This window comes from Sorex araneus, chromosome 3 (genome assembly GCF_027595985.1).
Source record: "Sorex araneus isolate mSorAra2 chromosome 3, mSorAra2.pri, whole genome shotgun sequence".
Lineage (NCBI taxonomy): Eukaryota > Metazoa > Chordata > Mammalia > Eulipotyphla > Soricidae > Sorex > Sorex araneus.
Window position 1 is genome coordinate 205,647,177 of NC_073304.1, and position 20,750 is coordinate 205,667,926.

The 20,750-nt window shown below is 44.4% G+C and overlaps 1 protein-coding gene across 1 annotated transcript in view; it reads right to left on the reverse strand.

Annotated features, from left to right (window-relative positions):
- RAD51C (RAD51 paralog C) overlaps positions 1 to 16,045 on the reverse strand; it is a 43,656-nt gene extending 27,611 nt beyond the window's left edge. The window contains exons 1-5 of the mRNA XM_004608627.3: positions 15,875 to 16,045; positions 11,664 to 11,922; positions 10,179 to 10,345; positions 5,485 to 5,618; positions 1,814 to 1,945 (exon numbers count right to left, since the gene is read on the reverse strand). Coding sequence (XP_004608684.3) covers positions 1,814 to 1,945; positions 5,485 to 5,618; positions 10,179 to 10,345; positions 11,664 to 11,922; positions 15,875 to 15,992 — 810 coding nt within the window. The 5' untranslated portion in view covers positions 15,993 to 16,045. The remainder of the gene's footprint in view (positions 1 to 1,813; positions 1,946 to 5,484; positions 5,619 to 10,178; positions 10,346 to 11,663; positions 11,923 to 15,874) is intronic.
- Positions 16,046 to 20,750: the final 4,705 nt, after the last annotated feature.

Below are 20,750 nucleotides of genomic sequence, written 5' to 3' on the forward strand. Positions count from 1 at the left end.
CTTATTCCTTTGTTTTTGAGGCACACCTGATAGTACTTAGGGGCTACTCTTTGCTCTGTGCTCAGGGTTCACCTTGAGGTGATGCTTAGGGAACCGTATGTAGTTCCAGGGATCCAACTGGGGTCAGGCACATGCAAGACAAGTGCTTCAGTGTCTTTATAATGTCTCCTGGTTCTGGTTTCCTACCTTTTAATATCTTCACTTCTGATAGTATATTTACTTCATTCTGCTCAATTCAAAGTTAGAAATTAGTTCTTCCAATAAGAATTGACATTCTATTGTAGACAGCTTACATTCTGTGATTTTTCTATTCCTCTAACTGTGATTATATTCTATATAATAATCAAGATTAAGAGAAAAAAAAGGCAGAGGTCGGAAATTGGTAAAAAAGCTTTCTTGGAGAAACATTAAGGATTTTTACAAAGAAAACACTGCAGTTACCAACAGTGGCACTTCACTGAATAAAGTCCTTCTTGTTTCTCTGTCTTTGGAACCACACCTGGCACTGGCCAGCAGTCACTCCAAGCAGTGTTCAGGAGACTATAACCCAGATCTCTGGCATGCAAAACACATGCACTAACTCATGGCCCCAGAATCCACTTTATAAATACGGCAGGGTCAAGGATGTATGGCATAGGCTTTGCATGTGAGACCCTGCATTGGACCCATGGCACCATAGTAAAATAAATATTAGAAAAGCATCTGATTATGCGTGATATTTTATAGGAAACTGATAAGAGAACAGTTATCTACAACTGAAGGTAGTACAGAGCATTTGCCTTGTATATGGCAGACAAGGGTTCGATCCCCGCCATCCCACAAGGTTTCCCGAGCACCACCAGGAGTAATTCCTAAGTACAGAGCCAGAAGTAACCCCTGAGCATCACTGACCTAAAAACAGAGAGAGAGAGAGAGAGAGAGAGGAGGAGGAGGAGGAGGGGGGGGAGAGAGAGAGAGAGAGAGAGAGAGAGAGAGAGAGAGAGAGAGAGAGAGCAGTTACAACTAAATGTTTTTACAGAAACCAAAACAAATCAAAATTACATTAAAACATTTTTATCTGAATTAGCTGCAGTGAGGTAAATTTTATTTTGCTATTTTGCTGTTTTCACCTGGGTACCTTGGAGGGGGGAGGGCTGAGTTTCCCTCCCCGACCCAAGCAGAGCCCTGGCAGCTGAAAACCTCCAGAACCTAGCCACAGCCATGCTCAAGGCCACTCTCCACACACTCAGACGAGTCACACGAACCCAGGTGTGCGGGACCTGTGGCTGAGATCTCCAAGCCTGCTTGGATCGGAACTGGGCCTCCTCTACCCAGATCCCTTGTTTTCCAGTAGCTTGGCAGCCACAACCACAAACTGCTCCCGGTGCCATGTAATCTCATCAATGGCCAAGATCCAGAGACTATAAAACAAAGCTCCTGAAGAGAGCGATGCAGAATCTCACTCGGCAGAGCCTGGCAAGCTACCCATGGCTTATTCGATATGCCAAAAACAGTAACAATAATGGGCCTCATTCCCGACTCTGAACACGACAGGGACAAATGGAGAAGTTACTGACGCCCATTTGGCAAATCAATGAGCAACAGTACAACAGTGATACAGTGATTTCTAAACATTATTTTCCTGTGGTAGAGAGTAAGGCCAGCTCTGTGCTGTGGGATCATAGCCAACAGCACTCAAGGTGCCAGGGATGGACCCTAGGCCTTCTACATACTAGGCATGCATTCCAATTTGTTGAGCTATCTTTCTGGCCTAGACAGTAATATTTTACACAATTTCCACTTTCTTATAAAATTCTCTCTTAGAATTACTTACAGCTAATCTGTGATTATTTGCAAGGCTGATCATTTGCTGGGACAGGCCATTCAGTAATCGAGTCCGAAGTGGTAGGTCATCTAAGTCATGACGAAAAGGGAATGCAATCCCATCCACTATAACTAATCGAACCTACAAATAGAAGACATGATGAGATTAGGTTTGGTATTCAATATAAAATAACAAAAATGGCATGTAAAAACATTGGTCTCTCATGAAGAAAAAAAAAAACCTACTTAAAATCCAGGATTCTATTTCCAAAAGTCTTATTCTGTAATTGGGCTGGAGCCATAGCACAGCAGGAAAGGCATTTTGCCTTGCGCATGGCTGGCCCAGGTTCGATTCCTCTGCCCCTCTCAGAGAGCCCAGCAAGCTACCAAGAGTATCTCGCCCACACGGCAGAGCCTGGCAAGCTACTCGTGCGTATTCGATATGCCAAAACCAGTAACAAGTCCAAGTCTCACAAGAGACTTGTTACTGGTGACTGCTCAAGCAAATCGATGAACAGTTATAAGTTATTTATATAATTTTCTAGTCGCCAAAAGTGAAAATGAACTCTAGCTTGATCATTTATCAATTTTAAAAAGTTGATAAAAACAAAAAAAGGAACATTTTATAACTGCTGTTATACACTCTTCTGAGATATTTTTTATTTTATTTTTGGCTATACTTAACAGTGCTCAAGGGCTACTCCTGGGATCAGTGCTTGTTCCCAGCAGTATCTGAGGGAGGATGTGGGGACAGAACCCAGGGGTCCCACACGCAAGGCTTGTGCTCCAGCCCTTGGAGTCATCTCCCTAGCCCTTTCAGGACTTTTTCTTTCTTCTTCCCCCACCCCTCACCTTTTTTTTTTTTTAGCTATACCTGTTGGTGCTCAGGGTTTACTCCTGGATCTCTGCTCAGTGATCACTCCTCACAGGCTTGGGGGACACATGGAGTAACAGTGATCATACCTGGTCAACCACATTCAAGGCAAATGTACTACCCACTCTACTCTCACTCCCTCGGAATATGTTTAGTGTTAAAAACAAAACATTATAATAACCAGAGTGCTGGAGTACACAGAGATCACTCTTGCAAGCAATGTTAGCCTGAAGTGTGGGACTGATGGACAGCTCAATGCTTAAAGTCAGGGGGGCTGGAGCAATAGCACAGCGGGTAGGGCGTTTGCCTTGCACTCGGCTGACTCAGGTTCGATTCCCAGCATCCCATATGGTCCCCTGAGCACCGCCAGGAGTAATTCCTGAGTGCAGAGCCAGGAGTAACCCCTGTGCATTGCCGGGTGTGACCCAAAAAGGGCAAAAAAAAAAAAAAAAAAAAAGTCAGTGCGGTATGTGGGCCACCTCGGTCACACCTGCCAGTGTTGAGGGCCACACAGTGCCAAGAAATGATCTCATGCAAAACATACACTCCATCCCTTTGAGCTTTGTCCCCTGTCTTTCTATCTTAAATTTAAGTTAGTTTAAATTACATATAAGGCAACTAACCATTATGGAATGTTTTAAGAATTCAGCATGTGAGCTAGATACCGTAATAGGCTGAGGGCATGATTTGTTATATGGGAGGTCTGAGTATAATCCCTGGCACTGCATGGTCCTGTAAGCACTGCTGGGAGTGACCCATGAGGACAGGAGAGCCACCAAGTATGGCCCCAAAGATACTAAATCTTTTTATGACAATTTTATTTCTAATCTCTAAACGGTTCCAATGGAGAAGTTAAGAGTAAATGTCAATATATAAACCAAAGGTCTGGGAGCTAGAGTGATAGTACAGAGAGTAAGGCATTTGCCTTGCATGCAGCTGACCCAAGTTTGATCCCCAGCATCCTTGAGCATACCAGGAGCAATCACTGAGTGTAGAGCCAGAAGTAAGCCCTAAGCACCTCTGGTTGTGGCCCTAAAAATATATCCTAAGGTTTAAGAACAAGTAGAAGTTAAATATTAATGCAAATGTAAACAATCAAAAAAATACCTACACTGATAGTATTTTTCTGTCTTATAAGGATTAGGTTGGGCTTTAGTTACAGTACAGCAGGTAGGAAGTTTGCCTTGCATGTAGCCAACTTGGGTTCAATCCCCAACATCACATACAGGGACCTCTGAGCATGGTCTAAAGTGCACCTCATGGCATCCCACACTACTTACTAGCTGTGGCCCTGCTGTCCCCAGGAGTACTCTCCCAATGAGGAAAGAGAAAGATGCAAAACACTAAACCAAAATGGAAGGCACAGAGAAATATTACGGAAATGTGAGAAATGGGATAATATTTATCAAAATTTGGGGAAGAGTCAAAGAGATAGTACAGGGGTTAAGGAACTTTTCTTGCATGCAGCAGATCCCAGTTTGGTCCCCAGCAACACCTATAAGGACCCCCACTCACTGCCAGGAAAGATCCCGGAGTACACAGCCAAAAGAAAGTCAGGAGCAGACAGGTGTGGCCCGTAAGACTAGTGTGGACATTTTGCTAGAAAGGGATCAGAAATCAATAACAAAAGTAGAGTTTTTCTTTTTCTTTTCTTCTTTTTTTGGGGGTTGGTGCATACCCATTAGTTCAGGAACTATTCCTGCCTCAGCATTCACAGGTTGCTCTTGGAGGTTCCCAGGGGACCATGCAGAGTCAAGGATCAAATCCAGACCACCTGCATGCAAAGTACGCACTCCTGCCTGCTGATCTCTCTCCAGGAGTTTTAATTTTTCATGTTCCCTTTCTGTATGTTTATAAAGTGTATTTCACTTTCACTAGAAGTAAAATCTTGGGGCTGGAGTAATAGCATAGCAGGTAGGGCATTTGCCTTGCACGCGGCTGACCCGGGTTCAAATCCCAGCATCCCATATGGTCCCCTGAGCACCGCCAGGAGTAATTCCTGAGAGCAGAGCCAGGAGTAACCCCTGTGCATCGCCAGGTGTGACCCCCCCAAAAAAAATCCAAAAAAATAAAAAATAAAACCTAGAAGTAAAATCTTTTCCTTTGTTATCTCAACTTCTTATACAAAGAGTTACATGCACAAGTATGATAAATAAATGTAAATATAAAAAACAGAAGGACAGGAAGAGGGTTTTTGTTTCTTTTTTTTTTTTTGAGATGGAGGGGTTGGGCCCCTACCCCCACTCCCGCTCAGGGACCCATATGTGGTGCGGAGATTGAACCTAGGTTGGTCACACAGGGCAATCACCTTATCCACTGTACTATCTCCTGGGCCCAGCAAGAAAGAGTCAGAATTGACTTATGCTACTTATTTTTCATGGTAACCAAACACCTCCAAAGATACTTGGCTAGGACCAGAAAGATAGTTTCAACGGGCTACTTTACATGCAAGAGACCTAGGTTCAATGGCCACCCGCATATGTCCCTCGAGCACCACTGAAGCGAGCCCTCTAGCACTGAGCAAGGAGTAGCCCCTGAGCACAGCCAGATGTGGACCTAAACCAAGAAAAAGGAGAAAAAAATTCCCAAAGATGTTTGGCTAAGTCTGGAGTGATAGTAGAGTGGGCAGGACATTTGCCTTGCATGTGACCAACCTGGGCTCAATCTCTGGCATCGCATATGGTCCCCCCGAGCACTACCAGGAGTAATTTCTGAGTGCAGAACCTGAGCAGAGCCAGATGTGAGCCAAAAAGCCAAAAAGAAAAAAAAATGTTCGGCTAGTTTTAGTACAGTAGCTTGGACCATACCTTTGGGTGTTCTGAAAGGAAGTCTGGAAGGAGGTAAACTTGTGCCAATAGTTCTATGTAGTCACAACAACGAAAATAATAAATATGGGAAAGAATATTCTCAAGAGTGAAATCCTCTAAAGCTTTTGAATACTCTGAAATAAAACAAATTTAAAATAGTCAGTTTCACCTGTTTTGATATGCTGGTTAAAGGAAAACAATTTTTGAAACTCATTCTTTTGAGGGGCTGAAGAGATAGTACTGTGGGTATGAATGGCTCTTGCCTTGCACACAGCTAACCTGGGTTTGAACCCCGTGCCACATATGGTCCTCCAAGCCTGCCAGGAGTGAACTCTAAAATTCAGAGCCAGGGGCCGGAGTGATAGTTCAGCAGGCAGGGCATTTGCCTTGCACACAGCCAACTCGGGTTCAATCCCCGGCATCCCATATGGTCCCCCAAGCACCGCCAGGGATAATTCCTGAGTGTAGAGCCAGGAGTAACCCCTGAGCATCGCTGGGTGTGACCCAAAAAGCAAAAAATAAAATAAAATAAAATAAAATTCAGAGGCAGAAGTAACTACAAGGTGTGGCCCAAAACAAAAACAAGAACAAAAAAGGAAACTGCATTCATAGAACACTGGAGATGGTATCCTAAGAATAAGTTTGTAAATCATGGTGCCTAGAACTGAAAATAAAAACCCAAAACCTCTCTCCTTTGAGAGATACTAAAATTGTACAAATTTACTATGAATTAGTATTTCATAATTACTGGCTTAGTCCGTCTTTCCATTCTCTCTGTATTAATCAGGCTATTAACAAAATAATTGTTTTTTGTGGGCCACACCCTGCAGTGCTTGGGTTACTCCTGACTCTGTGCTCTGGACTGGCTCCCAACAGTGTGGGACTAGAGAGCTAATATAGAAGGCAGGGCGTGTGCTTGCATGCTGTTGACCTGGGTTCAATCCCTGGCATCCAACTACCGCAAGGATTAAATCCTGAGTGCAGAGCCAGGAGTAACACCAAAAAAAAAAAAAAAAAAGAAAAAAAAAGAACATTATATACCTGATAGCTCAAAATGAGTTGAGTGCATACTCTTGTGCAAGAGGCGTGGGTTTGATCCCTGGCATAACAAGGTCCCCTGAGCAGCACCAGAAGCAACCTTTGAGGAGAGTTAGGAGTAGTAGCTCCTGAGTACCATAGGGTCTGATCCAAAGGAAAATTAAACTAATGAAGTTTGTTTGGGGGCCACACCCAGCAATGCTCATGGGTTACTCCTGGCTCTGCACTCAGGAACTACTCCTGGCAGTGCTCAAGGGACCAGAGAGGATGCTGGGATCAAACCCACATAGGTTGCATGCAAGGTAAAAGCCCTACCACTGTACTATTGCTCAGGCTCCTAAACTAAAACACTTTTAAATAACTAGTGTGAGGACAGAGAGATAGTACAGAGGTAAGGAATTTACCTTACATAGACCAACCCCGGTTCACTCTCCAGTCTCCCAACATTAATAAATGTAAAATACAGTTGTTTAGGGCATGAGAGCGACTGTAGGGATTAAGGTTCTTGTTTTGCAAGTGGTCACCCTGCCCTGATTAGAACATTGGTACCACATGGCCTCACAAGGGGCCTGAGAATAACCTACAAAATACTGGCAGGATTATCACCCACAATTTTTTATTTTAAATATTGACTGGTTTGGTTTTGCTTTTTGGTTTGGGGGCCACCTGGTGGTTCCTGAGATCAATTCTGTCTGGCTGTGCTCAGGGTCCATAGGTAGTGCTAAGATCAAGCTACAGTCAGCAGCTGCATGCAGTGCCTTAATCCCTGTACACCATCAGTGCTCTGACCCCCCAAAATAAAAATAAAATGCATACACACACTTGTTTACTAAGATGTAAAACTTAAATATATTAAAGTAATATGCATGATACCCTTTCAGTAACAGTATTGCAAACAACAGTGCCTAAAAAGGAGAGAGAGAGAGAGAGAGAGAGAGAGAGAGAGAAGTAAAGTGCAATCTTAGAGGCTGGCTGCAGAGACAGGGGGGTGGGGGTGGAGTGGGAAGGTGGGAAGGAAATTGGGGAAACTGGTGGTGAGAAATGTACACTGGTGAAGGGAACGCTGCTGGAAGACTGTATGATTGAAACTCAATTATGAACAACTTTGTAACGGTATCTCACTACGATTCAATCTTTAAAAAATTGTCAAAACAAATTCCTTAAAAATATACAAATACTAGTTTTTAATTATACCTTAATAAAGCTAAGATAGTACAGTGAGGAAGTGTTTGCCTTGCATGCAGCCAACCTGGGCTCAATCCCTGACATTCCATATTATTCCCCAAGCCCACCAGGAGTGATCCCTGAGCTGAGAGCCAGGAGCAAGCCCTGAGCACCGCCAGGTGTGGACCAAAAATTTAAAAAATAACCCGAAGATAAAACTATTAATACTGGATAAAAACCAAGAGACTGTACTCCAAAAACACCATCTGTTGAGAACAAACATTTAAAAAGTACATTTTAGGGGCTGAAGAGATACAACCCACTGACAATAGATAAGGTGCTTGACTCACATGTTCGATCCCCAGCACCTTTATATGGTCCCTGAAACACAGCAAGTACATTTTGGGACCAGATATAGATCAATGGGTTGGGTGTATACTTTGCTTACAGGAGACTCAGGTTTGATTGATCCTTGGCCCCAACATGATCCCTTGCACACCACCAGGAGTGAAGTGACCTGTAGTAGCCCCTGACCCCTGGGTGTGGCCTAAAAATAAGATTAATTTTAACCAAGAGTTTAATCAGCTCACCTTTATTTGGGGGGAGGGGGCTTGGGGGGGTCATATCCAGGGATTACTCCTGGCTCTGCACTCAGGAATTGCTCCTGGCAGTGCTACGGGGACCATATGGGATGCCAGGGATCAAACCCGGGTTGTGGGGGGGAGGGGGGAGGTATACCGTGATTCTTGGTGGTGGAATATGTGCACTTGTGAAGGGATGGGTGGTTGAGCATTGTATAACTGAGACTTAAACCTGAAAGCTTTGTAACTTTCCATATGGTGATTCAATAAAAGAATTAAAAAAAAAAAAAAAAAAAACCTGGGTTGGCTACATGCAAAGCAGATGCTCTACCTACTATACTACTGCTCCGGCCCCAAGAATAATTATTAAAGCTTTGTCCTATTGCTCTACCTGCAATATTTTTAGGTACCATTATATGCAATGTGGTAAGAGTAGTTTTAAGAACTTCTAAAAGATATACTGGTCATTAATTAAAAACAACACTGAAGCCAGAAAGAGAGCTCAATGGGCTGAGCGCATGCACACGGCTGGGCTGGGCTGGGCTGGGCTGGGCTGGGCTGGGCTAGGCTAGGCTTGGTCCCTGGCAGAGACCTGCATGGTCTCCCAGGCACCCATGCAGCAGAGAGGAGTCCACACACCACCAGCATACCTGGGTGTGCCCCCAAAACAAAAGGAACACCTAACACTCCCATGAAAATAAAAAGCCCCAGATGATTACACTCACTTAAAGGAAACCCAAACATCCTATGAAAATTTTAAAAACTACTTGAAAATTAGGGCCTGCATTGCAGCTGAATGGTAGGACACTTGCCTCACAGGTGTGAAGCCCTTGGTTTGATCCCCTGCACTTCCTAAAGAAAAAGAATAGGGGGGCCGGAGCGATAGCACAGCGGGTAGGGCGTTTGCCTTGCATGCAGCCGACCCGGGTTCGATCCCCGGCATCCCATATGGTTCCCCAAGCACTGCCAGGAGTAATTCCTGAGTGCAAAGCCAGGAGTAACCCCTGAGCATCGCTGGGTGCGACCCAAAAAGAATAAATAAATAAATAAATAAATAAATAAATAAATAAATAAATAAATAAAAGAATAGGGACAGAGTAATAGTAGTTGGGTGCTTGCCTTGCATGTAATCAACCCAAGTTTGATTCCCAGCACCATGAGCCCACAAGAAGTGATTCCTCAGTGTAGAGCCAGAAGTAAACCTGAGCACCGCTGGGTGTGGCCCCAAAACAAAACGAACAAGCCCTCCCCCTAGTTCATATATGGAATATCGGACGGTTCAAGTCATAAACTGAAACACATATACAGATATTGCCAGTAACTTTCAGCAGCGAAAAAGTGGAGTTCATGAAAGGAAAAAACAAAATAGCAGTTAAGCTTGTGGTATTTTGTATTTTATAAGTGTTTAACTCTAGTACACTGTCAAATTGTTAAGTTTCTTTTTCTTTTTTTTTTTTTTTTTTTGCTTTTTGGGTCACACCTGGCAATGCACAGGGGTTACTCCTGGATCTGCACTCAGGAATCACCCCTGGCGGTGCTCAGGGGACCATATGGGATGCTGGGAATCAAACCTGGGTCAGCCGCGTGCAAGGCAAATGCCCTATCGGGTGTGCTATCTCTCCAGCCCCTAAGTTTCACATTTTAAATGTTTTTTCCTAATAATGAATACAGATACAAAAGCAAATTTCAGAGACTAGAAATATAGTACAGCATGTAAGGTGCTTGCTTACCACATACCTAACCCTAGTTCATTCCCTGTTATCACATAGATCCCCTTTATCACTTACAAGAGATATCCTTAAGCACAGAGCCAGAAATAAGCCCAGAACACTGCCAGATGTGGCCCTAAAATAATAACAACAAGAAGCAAAAGTTATTATACAGAATAAAGAGGAACACTTGCGAACTTACCCTCTTCCATCTGTGTTCCTGCTATAAGATGAAGGTGCTGAATACAGGCAGTAGCAAGATCTACCACTCTATCAACCATAAAACTTCCTTCGGTATCAATAAAAACCGCTTCACCATTCACTCCTCCAAAACATTCTGGTATCTGCACATCTACTGCCAATTGCATACTGTCAAGATAAAGAAGTAGAACTGTAAAATCATTCACCTCTAAGCCACTGTTTTTTGAACTCCAGATCACCACCCACTATATTATCATCAAAGGGTGAGGAGATAGTTCAGAGACCAAATATATAAATACAAATATACTCCCAAGGCAATAAAGATGGCTCCAAATATATGTGCATCAATGGCTGCTTGGATTAAGGGGATGCTATATCTAGAAAATCATAATTAAGAGATTTCCCAAAAAAAAAAAAAGAGATTTCCCACCCACCCCCCTTTTATGGAGGTTTCCAGGATCGAAGCCAGATCGCATACAAGCAAAGCAAATCCTTTACCCCAATTGAGCACATCCCCAGTACTTAAATTCTTAATGGTTTTTAGGCCTTAGGGAATGGAATCCTTTCTTATAGGTAAATATACTTTCAAACATTTTCTTTTCAAATCTAGCCTCAAGAATTAATTATGCAGTAAAACAAAAGACTGCTTATTTACCTTCATCACCATACTACAATGCACTGAAAATAGTTAATTATTTGACTAAATAAAATTAATTACATTAACTTATCAGAATGAGGGGTTGAGGAAACAAATGGTAAAATATGTTTGATGTATCTACTTAACAATAGTTCAATTAAGAGCACGTAGTATAGGGATTAAGGAGCTTTGCCCTGCATGCTGCTGAAGTATGGTCCTTGACAGAACATATAGGTGGGACAGGGTGAAGGAGGGGGAAAAGAGGAGCCCAAGCTACTAGTACAGCAGGTGTTCGCCTTGCACATGGCCAACCCAGTTTCGATCCTCAGCACCCCGTTTGGTCCCCCTAGCACTGCCAGGAGTAATTCCTGAGTGCAGACTCAGGAGTAAAGCCTGAGAATCACCAGGTGTGACTCAAAAACACCAAACATATATAAACATATAGCCCCAGGGGTACCACCAGGAGTGATCCTGGAGCCCAGAGCCAGGAGAGTGTGAGCAATGGTGGGTGAGGCTCAAAAACACAAGGGAGGGGCTGGAGCAATAGCACAGCAGTTAGGGCATTTGCCTTGCCAGTGGTGAACCCGGGTTCGATTCCCAGCATCCCATGTGGTCCCCTGAGCACTGCCAGGAGTAATTCCTGAGTGCAGAGCCAGGAGTAACCCCTGTGCAGTGCCGGGTGTGACCCAAAAACAAAAAACAACAACAACAACAACAACAAAAAAAAACACCAGGGAGAGAAACAGAGCACATGCATGCCTTTCTTGCCTCCTGACTAACACCTACAGCACAACACTTAATTAGATAATTAGATTAAGCCCACCCTTAAGAGAAGAACATTTGTTTTACCATAATTGTGTTTTTCCAACACCTGGTGCACCACAAATCTCTGTTGTTTTGGTTAAGGGTACTCCACCCCCAAGAATATTATCTAGTGCTGAACAGAAGGTAATTATGAAGTTCTGGGTATGCTCCTGCTCAAGAAGTTCCAGTGCTGTACACTTCTTGCCTGACTCAGCTGTTCCAGCACATCCTGGTTTATTAGTGAGACATTCTCTTCTTAAAATTTGCAGAGTTTCTAAGGCTTCCTCTTTAGATATCCCAACTTCTGAAAAGAAAAAAGAACAGAAAATCAACACCCTGATTTGAAGAAAATCAAAGTCCAACATGGTATTCAGTTATCTTCATTAATTTTTACATAGCAAGTAGCAGAAAAAAGGAACATTCCATTAACCATTTGATTTCCAATTTAACAAAGACATTTTTCTGTTTTCTTGTTCTTTACATAGTTCAAAGATGTTTCTATTATCCAAGAAAAAGAATTCAGAAACCTAAACCTCTAAAGCATTTCTGAATACCAGCAAGAGTATCTAAGAGATAGAAAGGAAAGGAAAAAAAAATTTAAAAGAAAAAAAGAGAAAGGAAAAAATCTTTTACAATCCTTTTTTGGTCTTATAAAACCTTAACACTTATTCTCATACCACTGTAACACTGTCGTCCGTTGTTCATTGATTTGCTCGAAAGGGCAACAATAACGTCTCATTCGTGAGATTTTGGCATACTGAATATGCCACAGGTAGCTTGCCAGGTTCTGCCGTGAGGGCCGGATACTCTGGTAGCTTGCCAGGCTCCCCAAGAGGGATGGAGCAATCAAACCCGGGTCGGCAGCGTGCAAGGAAAATGCCCTACCTGCCATGCTATCGCTCCAGTCCTATTCTCATAAAGGAAACAAATTATTTTATTTGGGACTAGAGCAATAGCACAGTGGGTAGGACGCCTTGCACTCACCCAACCCAGGTTCGAATCCCAGCATACCATATGGTCCCCTGAGCACCGCCAGGAGAAATTCCTGAGTGCAGAGCCAAGAGTAATCCCTGTGCATCGCCAGGTGTGACCCAAAAAGCAAAATAAAAATATATATATATTTTATTTTTGGTTTTGAAGACACACCCAGTTGTTCTTTATTCCTGGCTCTATGCTCAGGGATCATTTCTAGCAGTGCTCAGGAGACCACATGTGGTGTCAAGGATCAAACCTGGCTAGGCTGCATGCAGGGCGAGTGCCTAATTGCTTCTGTACTATACTGTATTTCTGGCATCAATGTGTACGAATTATTTCTATAAAAATACCTTAACTGCCTAAAATAAGATGCAATTTTATTTATTTATGTTTGGGGGCCACACCCAGCAATGCTCAGGCTTTACTCCCTGGCTCTGCACTCAAGAATTACTCCTGGTAGTGTTCAGCCTGGCAAGCTACCCGTGGCGTATTCGATATGCCAAAAACAGTAACAAGTCTCACAATGGAGATGTTACTGGTGCCCACTCGAGCAAATCGATGAACAATGGGACGACAGTACTACAGTGTTCAGGGGACCATATTAGATGCCAGGGATTGAACCCAGGTTGCTGCATATAAGGCAATGCGGCTATAATTTCACTTGGTCCCTAAGATGCAATTTTGAGAAGTATATGTGTAATTCATGATTGAGAAGCATGAAAAATTTATGTATTGCTATTTAATGAGACTTCCACTTTCACACACTTATGTTTGCTCAAGTACACAATTTCATTCCTATCCAACAATAATTAGGTTTGAAAAGAGAGAATGTAATGCAGGCCGAAGCAATAGTACAGTGGGTAGGGCATTTGCCTTGCACACGGACGACCCAGTTTTGATCCCTGGCATCCCATATGGTCCCCCAAGCACCGCCAGGAGTAATTCCTGAGTGCAGAGCCAGGAGTAACCCTTGAGCATTGCCAGGTGTGACCCCCCAAAAAGCAAAAGACAAGAGAGAATGCTTGGGACCAGAGCAATAGTACAGCAGATAGGAGCAGATAAAATCACTTATGAGGGGCTGGAGTGATAGCACAGTGGTAGGGTGTTTGCCTTGCACACGGTGGACCCGAGTTCAAATCCCAGCATCCATTTATGGTCCCCCGAGCACCACCAGGGGCAATTTCTGAGTGGAGAACCAGGAGTAACCCCTGAGCATTGCTGGGTGTGACCCAAAAAGAAAAAAGAAATCATTTATGAGTTTGTTAAGAATATCAACTATATGAGGGCTGGAGAGATAGCACAGCGGGTAGGGGGTTTGCCTTGCACACAGCCAACCCGGGTTCAATTCCCAGCATCCCATATGGTCCCCTGAGCACTGCCAGGAGTAATTCCTGAGTGCAAAGCCAGGAGTAACCCCTGTGCATCACCAGGTGTGACCCAAAAAGCAAAAAAAAAAAAAAAAAAAAAAATTAACTATATTATACAGCGGCATCGGGTAGGGCTGAGTATTGCTGAATGTGACCCCCCGCCCCCGCAAAAAAAAGAAAAGAAAAAAGATATTATGGTGCCAATGAGCAGGAGAGATAGTTTGGCAGTAATCTGTTTGTCTTGCATGAGGGTGACCAGATTCAATCCCCTCCACAGCATGTGGTGCCCTGAGCACCACCTGAAATGATCCCTGAGAGAAGCCCTGAGCATCACCAGGTGTGCCTACTTCACCAAAAGAATGAAAAAAAAAAAAAAGCCAATCCAGTCAGGTAATGGTAGACAGTTCTCCCTGACACCAGAGGTGTGGCCCCCCAAACCAAAACACACAATCTAGTTTATTTGAATTTGGAAGTCCAGCACACCACATACTACATAGTCACTATGTGTGCGTAAGTTGGGTTTTTTGTTTTTTTTTTTTTTTTTGGTACTTTGGAGGGGCATTTCTTTGCAGATAGGGCGTTAGGCCTATGGCCAACCCGGGCTGATTCCCAACATCCCATATGGTCTCCTGGGCATCGCCAGGAATAATTCCTGAGTGCAGACCCAGGAATAACCCGAGTACTGCCAGATGTGGCAAAATAAATAAATGAGAATGAAACATGTAAAGAGCCTGAAAGAGTAACAGAATATCCAAAATGCTCAATAATTGTTAGCTCTTACTATTTTTGGACCCTTTCATTTAGTGGTAAAATCAATTTGTTAGTGGAGGGGGAAGAGTTCAGCAAACTGAAACACAGACTAGGCGTATAGTTAACATTGCATCTACAACATGTACAGAGTGGAAAATTGAAATCTTACTTTCCATCATTATGAGCAATTACTAAAATATCTCCTGTAGGGACAGGGGAGGTAATATAGGAATTAATACACCTGCTTTGCATGAACCAGACCCGAGTTCAATCTCCAGCACTGCAAGGTGTGGCCCATCAGAGCCCTCCAAAAAGAAAAAAACAACAACCTTTTCTAGGGTAGAGAGAATGTTCAATAGTTGCAAGCTTTGCAGAAGACCGTGTTCTATCCCTAAGTAGTGCATGGTTCCCCAGCACTTGTGCCAAGAACAACCCGGGAGCACGAAAGCTGGGCTAGTCTCCTGGGCACGCAGTGACTCAAAATCCAAAATGAAATAAAATCATCTTCTAACATGGTCTCTAATAACACGGTGTTGTGCATAAGGTAATATAATGTGCACAACTTGTCATTCTTGTCTACCTTCGAACAGTGACTCCCACGAATGCATAATAACCCAGTGTTCTTGAATATGAGGGTCTTCCAGAGGCTCACTAGAGAAAGAATGCTTTTCTACCGCTGTTTCACTCTTGAATGACGAGTCCTATCACAATCATGCATTTCTCAAATTCAGTCCCTTGTGTTGGGACAGCCTGTCTGGATTCCAATCCCAGCTCCACTACTTAGCCCAGTCTCCAACAAAAGTTACTTAACCTCCCCAAACATCAGTTACTTCATGTATATATGCTCGAGCAATCGATGAACAACGGGATGATAGTGAATATAATGCACATTAAGAGGGAGGCGGGGGAGTTACAAATGACATTATCATCTAGTTTTCGGACGGCATCCGCAGAGAAAGCAACCAGCAAACGTTTCAAGACGAAACAGTCCTAACCATTCAGATAACTTTGAAGTGGGACCAGGTAGCTTCAGGACATAAACGTGGCAACAGCGAGCAGCGGAAATTGCCCAGGAGAGGGGCTGCAACCCGAAAGCGGGAGAAATGAGACGTGGGCGGCACCTACGGCGACAGGCGTGCAAGGGTCGCCGTCGGGAATCCTTACCTTTGCTGAGCTCCGAGGGTTTCACCTCGAGGAGTTCCTCTGCGGTCTCAAAACCTGCAGACACGAGCTTCACGCGCACAGCCGGGGCCAGGGGGAAACTCATTAAATCGCGCTGCATTTCAAAGTGCCCAGTTGCCCAGCGCAGCCGCGCCGACCGACGGCGTCCGAAGCCCGCGCGTCTAAATCCCGCGGCGCGCGCGCGCGCTGGCGCCGCGAGACATCAGGCGGAAGGGGCGGAGCCTGCGGCCTGGCTGCACGCGGCCTTGGGCTTTGCACTTCCGCAAACGCGGCTGTGCTCTCGAGCGGCTCAACATTTACACTGTGATCGTGACAGATCCCGATTAGGTTTCCCACCAAATATACATCCTGACCGCAAAGACTTAAAAAAATAAAAGATAAAGATTTCTTTTTTAAGATGGAAATCTAAGCTTGGAACGACAGGCCCACTGGATTCTCCACCTCCTGCGCATTTCCTCACTCCCGTGGCCTGTTGTAGGGGGGGAACTTTGAGGTGGTTAATCAGGATGGTCACCCCGAAGGGGGTCACACACTCCGGGAAGCCGCCGGTTCGAGCGTGGAACGGTCAAACCGCAGGGTTCCAGTGCCTCGGCGCCCTCGGCCGGATGTCGCCGTCGCAGCCCCCCTCACCTTCCCGTTCGCGCCCTAGCCTTCTCGCGAGGCATTGTGGGCCTGCCCCCCTCAGGTGGGGAACGCCCCACGCCCACTGCCCCGCACCCACACACTCCTTCCCGCGCGTCGAGTCTGGAGCATGGTCCGTTAGTTCCAAGCCGCCTGCCTAGTTGACGAAGTAACTGGAAAAGCGAGTAAGATCCCCCACGGTGGGCTGCGCCTGGGTTCCTTCGTGCCGAGGGAGGAGGTGGGCTATGCGAAGCCCACCCCCACCCCCACTCCCACCCCGTTCTGGTTCAGAGTTAGAAACGGGCCGCTTCTAAACCCGAGAACCTCCACCCGATCGAGAGGCGGTTTGGAGTGTGGTTTTCAGTCCCTTTCTGGCCCAAATAGGGTTTTTGTTCAGGAGAGTTGCTCATCCATGATCGTAACCTCGGTTGTCCTCCATGAGCTCCTTAAATATCGCAAACCCCACAGTCTTCTGAATACTGTGAAACTGGAGCGGAAGGGAAACTGGAGCGGAAGAGAGGACTGGAACGGATCCTATAGATTTCAAAGCTCACAATTTATGAGGAAAATTAGGACATAGGGACGTAGAGATAGAACAGCGGGTAGGGACACTTGCCATGTACGCGGCCAACCCTGGATTGAACCCTGGTGCCCCACTTGGTCCTCCAACACCGCCAGGAGTGATCCTTGAGCATCGACGGATGTGATCCCTCCACCACCCTCCCCCCCAACACACACAAAGAAAATAAGAACATAGAAGCTTAGCACATTTTTCTCCAAATCAAAATTGTAACTGACCACGCTTTCTACAAACCGGGTCACCTCTAAATTGTAAGTTTTACTCGAGTGAGTGGGGCAGGGAGAGTTTTGCCACCCCTCCATTCCCTTTTCAGTTTGGTAGATTAGAAAAAACTGAAAGGAGGTACTGGAGCGACAGTACAGCAGGTACGGTGTTTGCCTTGCATGCGGCCAACCTGGGTTCAATGCCCGGAAACCCACATGGTCCCCCAAGCACCACCACGCGTAATTTCTGAGTGCAGAGCCATGAGTAACCCCTGAGCATTGCTGGGTATGACCAAAAGAAAAAAAAAAACTGAAAGGATTCATAAAAATCTGTGGGTTTTTTTGCTCTTCTAGAAATTGCTTAACGTCAAGTATGATCCATGTCTGGGCCTACAGTGAACATTAAATGTCTGCAGGTTGAATTCATGTATATGGTAGCTTTTTTTTTAAAAAAAAAACTTTTTTCTTTGTGCTGCCTGGAATGAAACCAAGGCCATATACATGCAAGGCAAGTGCATTTGTTACTACTGTGTTACACAGGCCTCGTGTTTATGATTTTATTTTATTTGGTTTTGGGACCATGTTGGTGATCTTGGGACCATGTGGTACCAAAGACTTAATGCAGTGTTCCAACAAAAGCAGCTTTCCAGTCCTTTGAGCTATCTCAGCCAAATGTTTAAAGAAAAAGGAAACCAGGGTTTGGATAAAGAAGGAAGTGTGTTAATACATTTAGAGATAGTTTTTTTTTATTAATTTAATCAAATTCAGTGGAACTGGTCATGGTTATTTTAAATTTTTGTTTCAGGGAGCAAGGGTAGCTGGAGAGATAATACAGCAGGTAAAGTACTTGTCTTGCACTGCCAAACTGACCTGGGTTCGATCAGGGCACCCCACTTATATTCCCCCAAGACCTGCCAGTAGTAAACCCTAAGCACTACCAGGTGTGGCCCAAAATCAAATTTTTGTATCTCTTCCCTGGAGTGTACCCAATACCCAGGACAGAGCTAAGAGTGGTGACTTCCTCTTCCCACCTCACACACCAGCACCACCAGGTGTGGATCAAATGTGACCCCAAAACTAGCAAAAAAAAAAAAGAAAAAGAAAATATTCATATTATATCCCCCACACCATTCTGCAGAAAATATCCCAGTCAGCATGAAAAAGTGAAATATTAAAGAACATTTGAAACTTCAAATTAACTACTGATATTAAAAGCATAGGAATGCTTTTGGGGCTGGAGCGATAGCACAGCAGCTAGGGCATTTGCCTTGCACGTGACCAACCCCGGGTTTGATTCCCATCATCCCATATGGTCCCCTGAGCACTGCCAGGAGTAATTCCTGAGTGCAAAGCCAGGAGAAACTCCTGTGCATCACCGGGTGTGACCCAAAAAGGAAAAAAAAAAAGCATTCCTACTTTTATCTATATAGCAACGTAAGTCAGAATGTTCAATAATTACAGTGGATTATAGGCTTGCTCCAAGAGGAAGAGAGTTCTATCTCCCTTCCCCCCAAAAAAATCTTGAGGCAGGTCTGGGGTGTAAGCTTTGCATGAGGGAGCCCTGTATTGATTCTGGGAGCTCTGGGAAGCACTTGGTCAGTGACCACCAAGCACCAAGCTTTGAGTAGCCCGAGAGTACAATGGGGTATGGCTCAAAAGCAAAAAAAAAAAAAAAAGACAATAATCGTAATAGAAAACTCTCAATTGTCAGAATAAGATGTTAACAATTTAACTGTATATATAAAGATTCAATATTATAGTTAAATTCTCTACCCTCAGTGGAAAAAAATTCTTGAGGGGGCTTGTGGGTGGATGTGTTTTGTGTTGGGGCCACACCTGGCAGTGCACAGGGCTTCTTCCTGCCTCTGGGCTCTCAGGGATGACTCCCCAGGGACTATATGGGGCTAGACTCAAGGGACTATATAGGATGCTGGAGATGGAATCCCCCATCAGCAGAGTGCAAAGCAAGCACCCTACCTGCTGTACCATTGCTACAATCCCAGAATATTTCTTACATTGTAAGGAAAAGAGTATTTTCTTTTAATTTAAAAACATAAAACATCAAAAATGGGAGTTGGAGTCAGTTCAGCGGGTCAAGTGCTTGCTTTGAACAAGGTCAAATTGGATTTGATCCCTGGCACCACATGTTTTCCCCTGAGCCCACCAGCAGTGATTACAGACCAGGAGTGATTCCAGAGTACCACTGACTGTGGGCCCAAAACAAAAATAAGAAAGAAAGAAAAAAAAAAGAAACACGAAAAGGCAGTAGTTGAAGTAGTTGAAATCCTAAATCCTCTGGAGGATTCAGGATATGTCCAACCACAATTTTTTCTCGAGTGGAAACAGCATGATAAGAAAGTTGGTTTCAGGCGCTGGAGCAATAGTACAGCGGGTAGGGTGTTTGCCTTGCACACTGCCAACTCGGGTTTGACTCCCAGCATTCCATATGGTCTTCTGAGAACCGCCAAGGGTGATTCCTGAGTGCAGAGCCAGGAGTAATCCCTGTGTATTGCTAGGTGTGACCCAAAAATCGCAAAAAAAAAAAAAAAAAGTTGATTTCAAAGGGTAAAGCCATTACTCTCCAACTATCAGGACCTTGATTTTTCCAAAGATAGGTGTTTCGCATCCAAAAGAACAAAAGCAACCGCTGTTGGAGAGGATGTGGGGAGAAAGGGACCCTTCTACATTGCTGGTGGGAATGCCGACTGGTTCAGCCCTTCTGGAAAACAATATGGACGATTCTCAAAAAATTAGATATTGAGCTCCCATGTGACCCAGCAATACCACTGCTGGGAATATATCCCAGAGAGGCAAAAAAGTATAATCGAAACAACATTTGCACATGTATGTTCATTGCAGCACTGTTTACAATAGCCAGAATCTGGAAAAACCCCGAATGCCCTAGAACGGATGACTGGTTGAGGAAACTTTGGTACATCTATACAATGGAATACTATGCAGCTGTCAGAAAAAAGGAGGTCATGAATTTTGTATTTAAGTGGATTGGCATGAAAAGTTTCATGCTGAGTGAAATGAGTCAGAAAGAGAGAGACAGACGTAGAAAGATTGCACTCATCTATGGTATATAGAATAACAGAGTGGGAGACTAACACCCAAGAATTGTAGAAATAAGTACCAGGAGGTTGACTCCATGGCTTGGAGACTGGCCTCACATTCTGGGGAAAGGGCAACTCAGAGAAGGGATCACCAACTATAATGTAGTCGAAGGCCATGTGGGGGAAGGGAGTTGAGGGCTGAATGAGGGCTAGAGACTGAGCACAGTGGCCACTCAACACCTTTATTGCAAACCACAACAGCTAATTAGAGAGAGAGAACAGAAGGGAATGCCCTGCCACAGTGGCAGGGTGGGGTGGGGGGGAGATGGGATTGGGGAGGGTGGGAGGGATTCTGGGTTTACTGGTGGTGGAGAATGGGCACTGGTGAAGGGATGGGT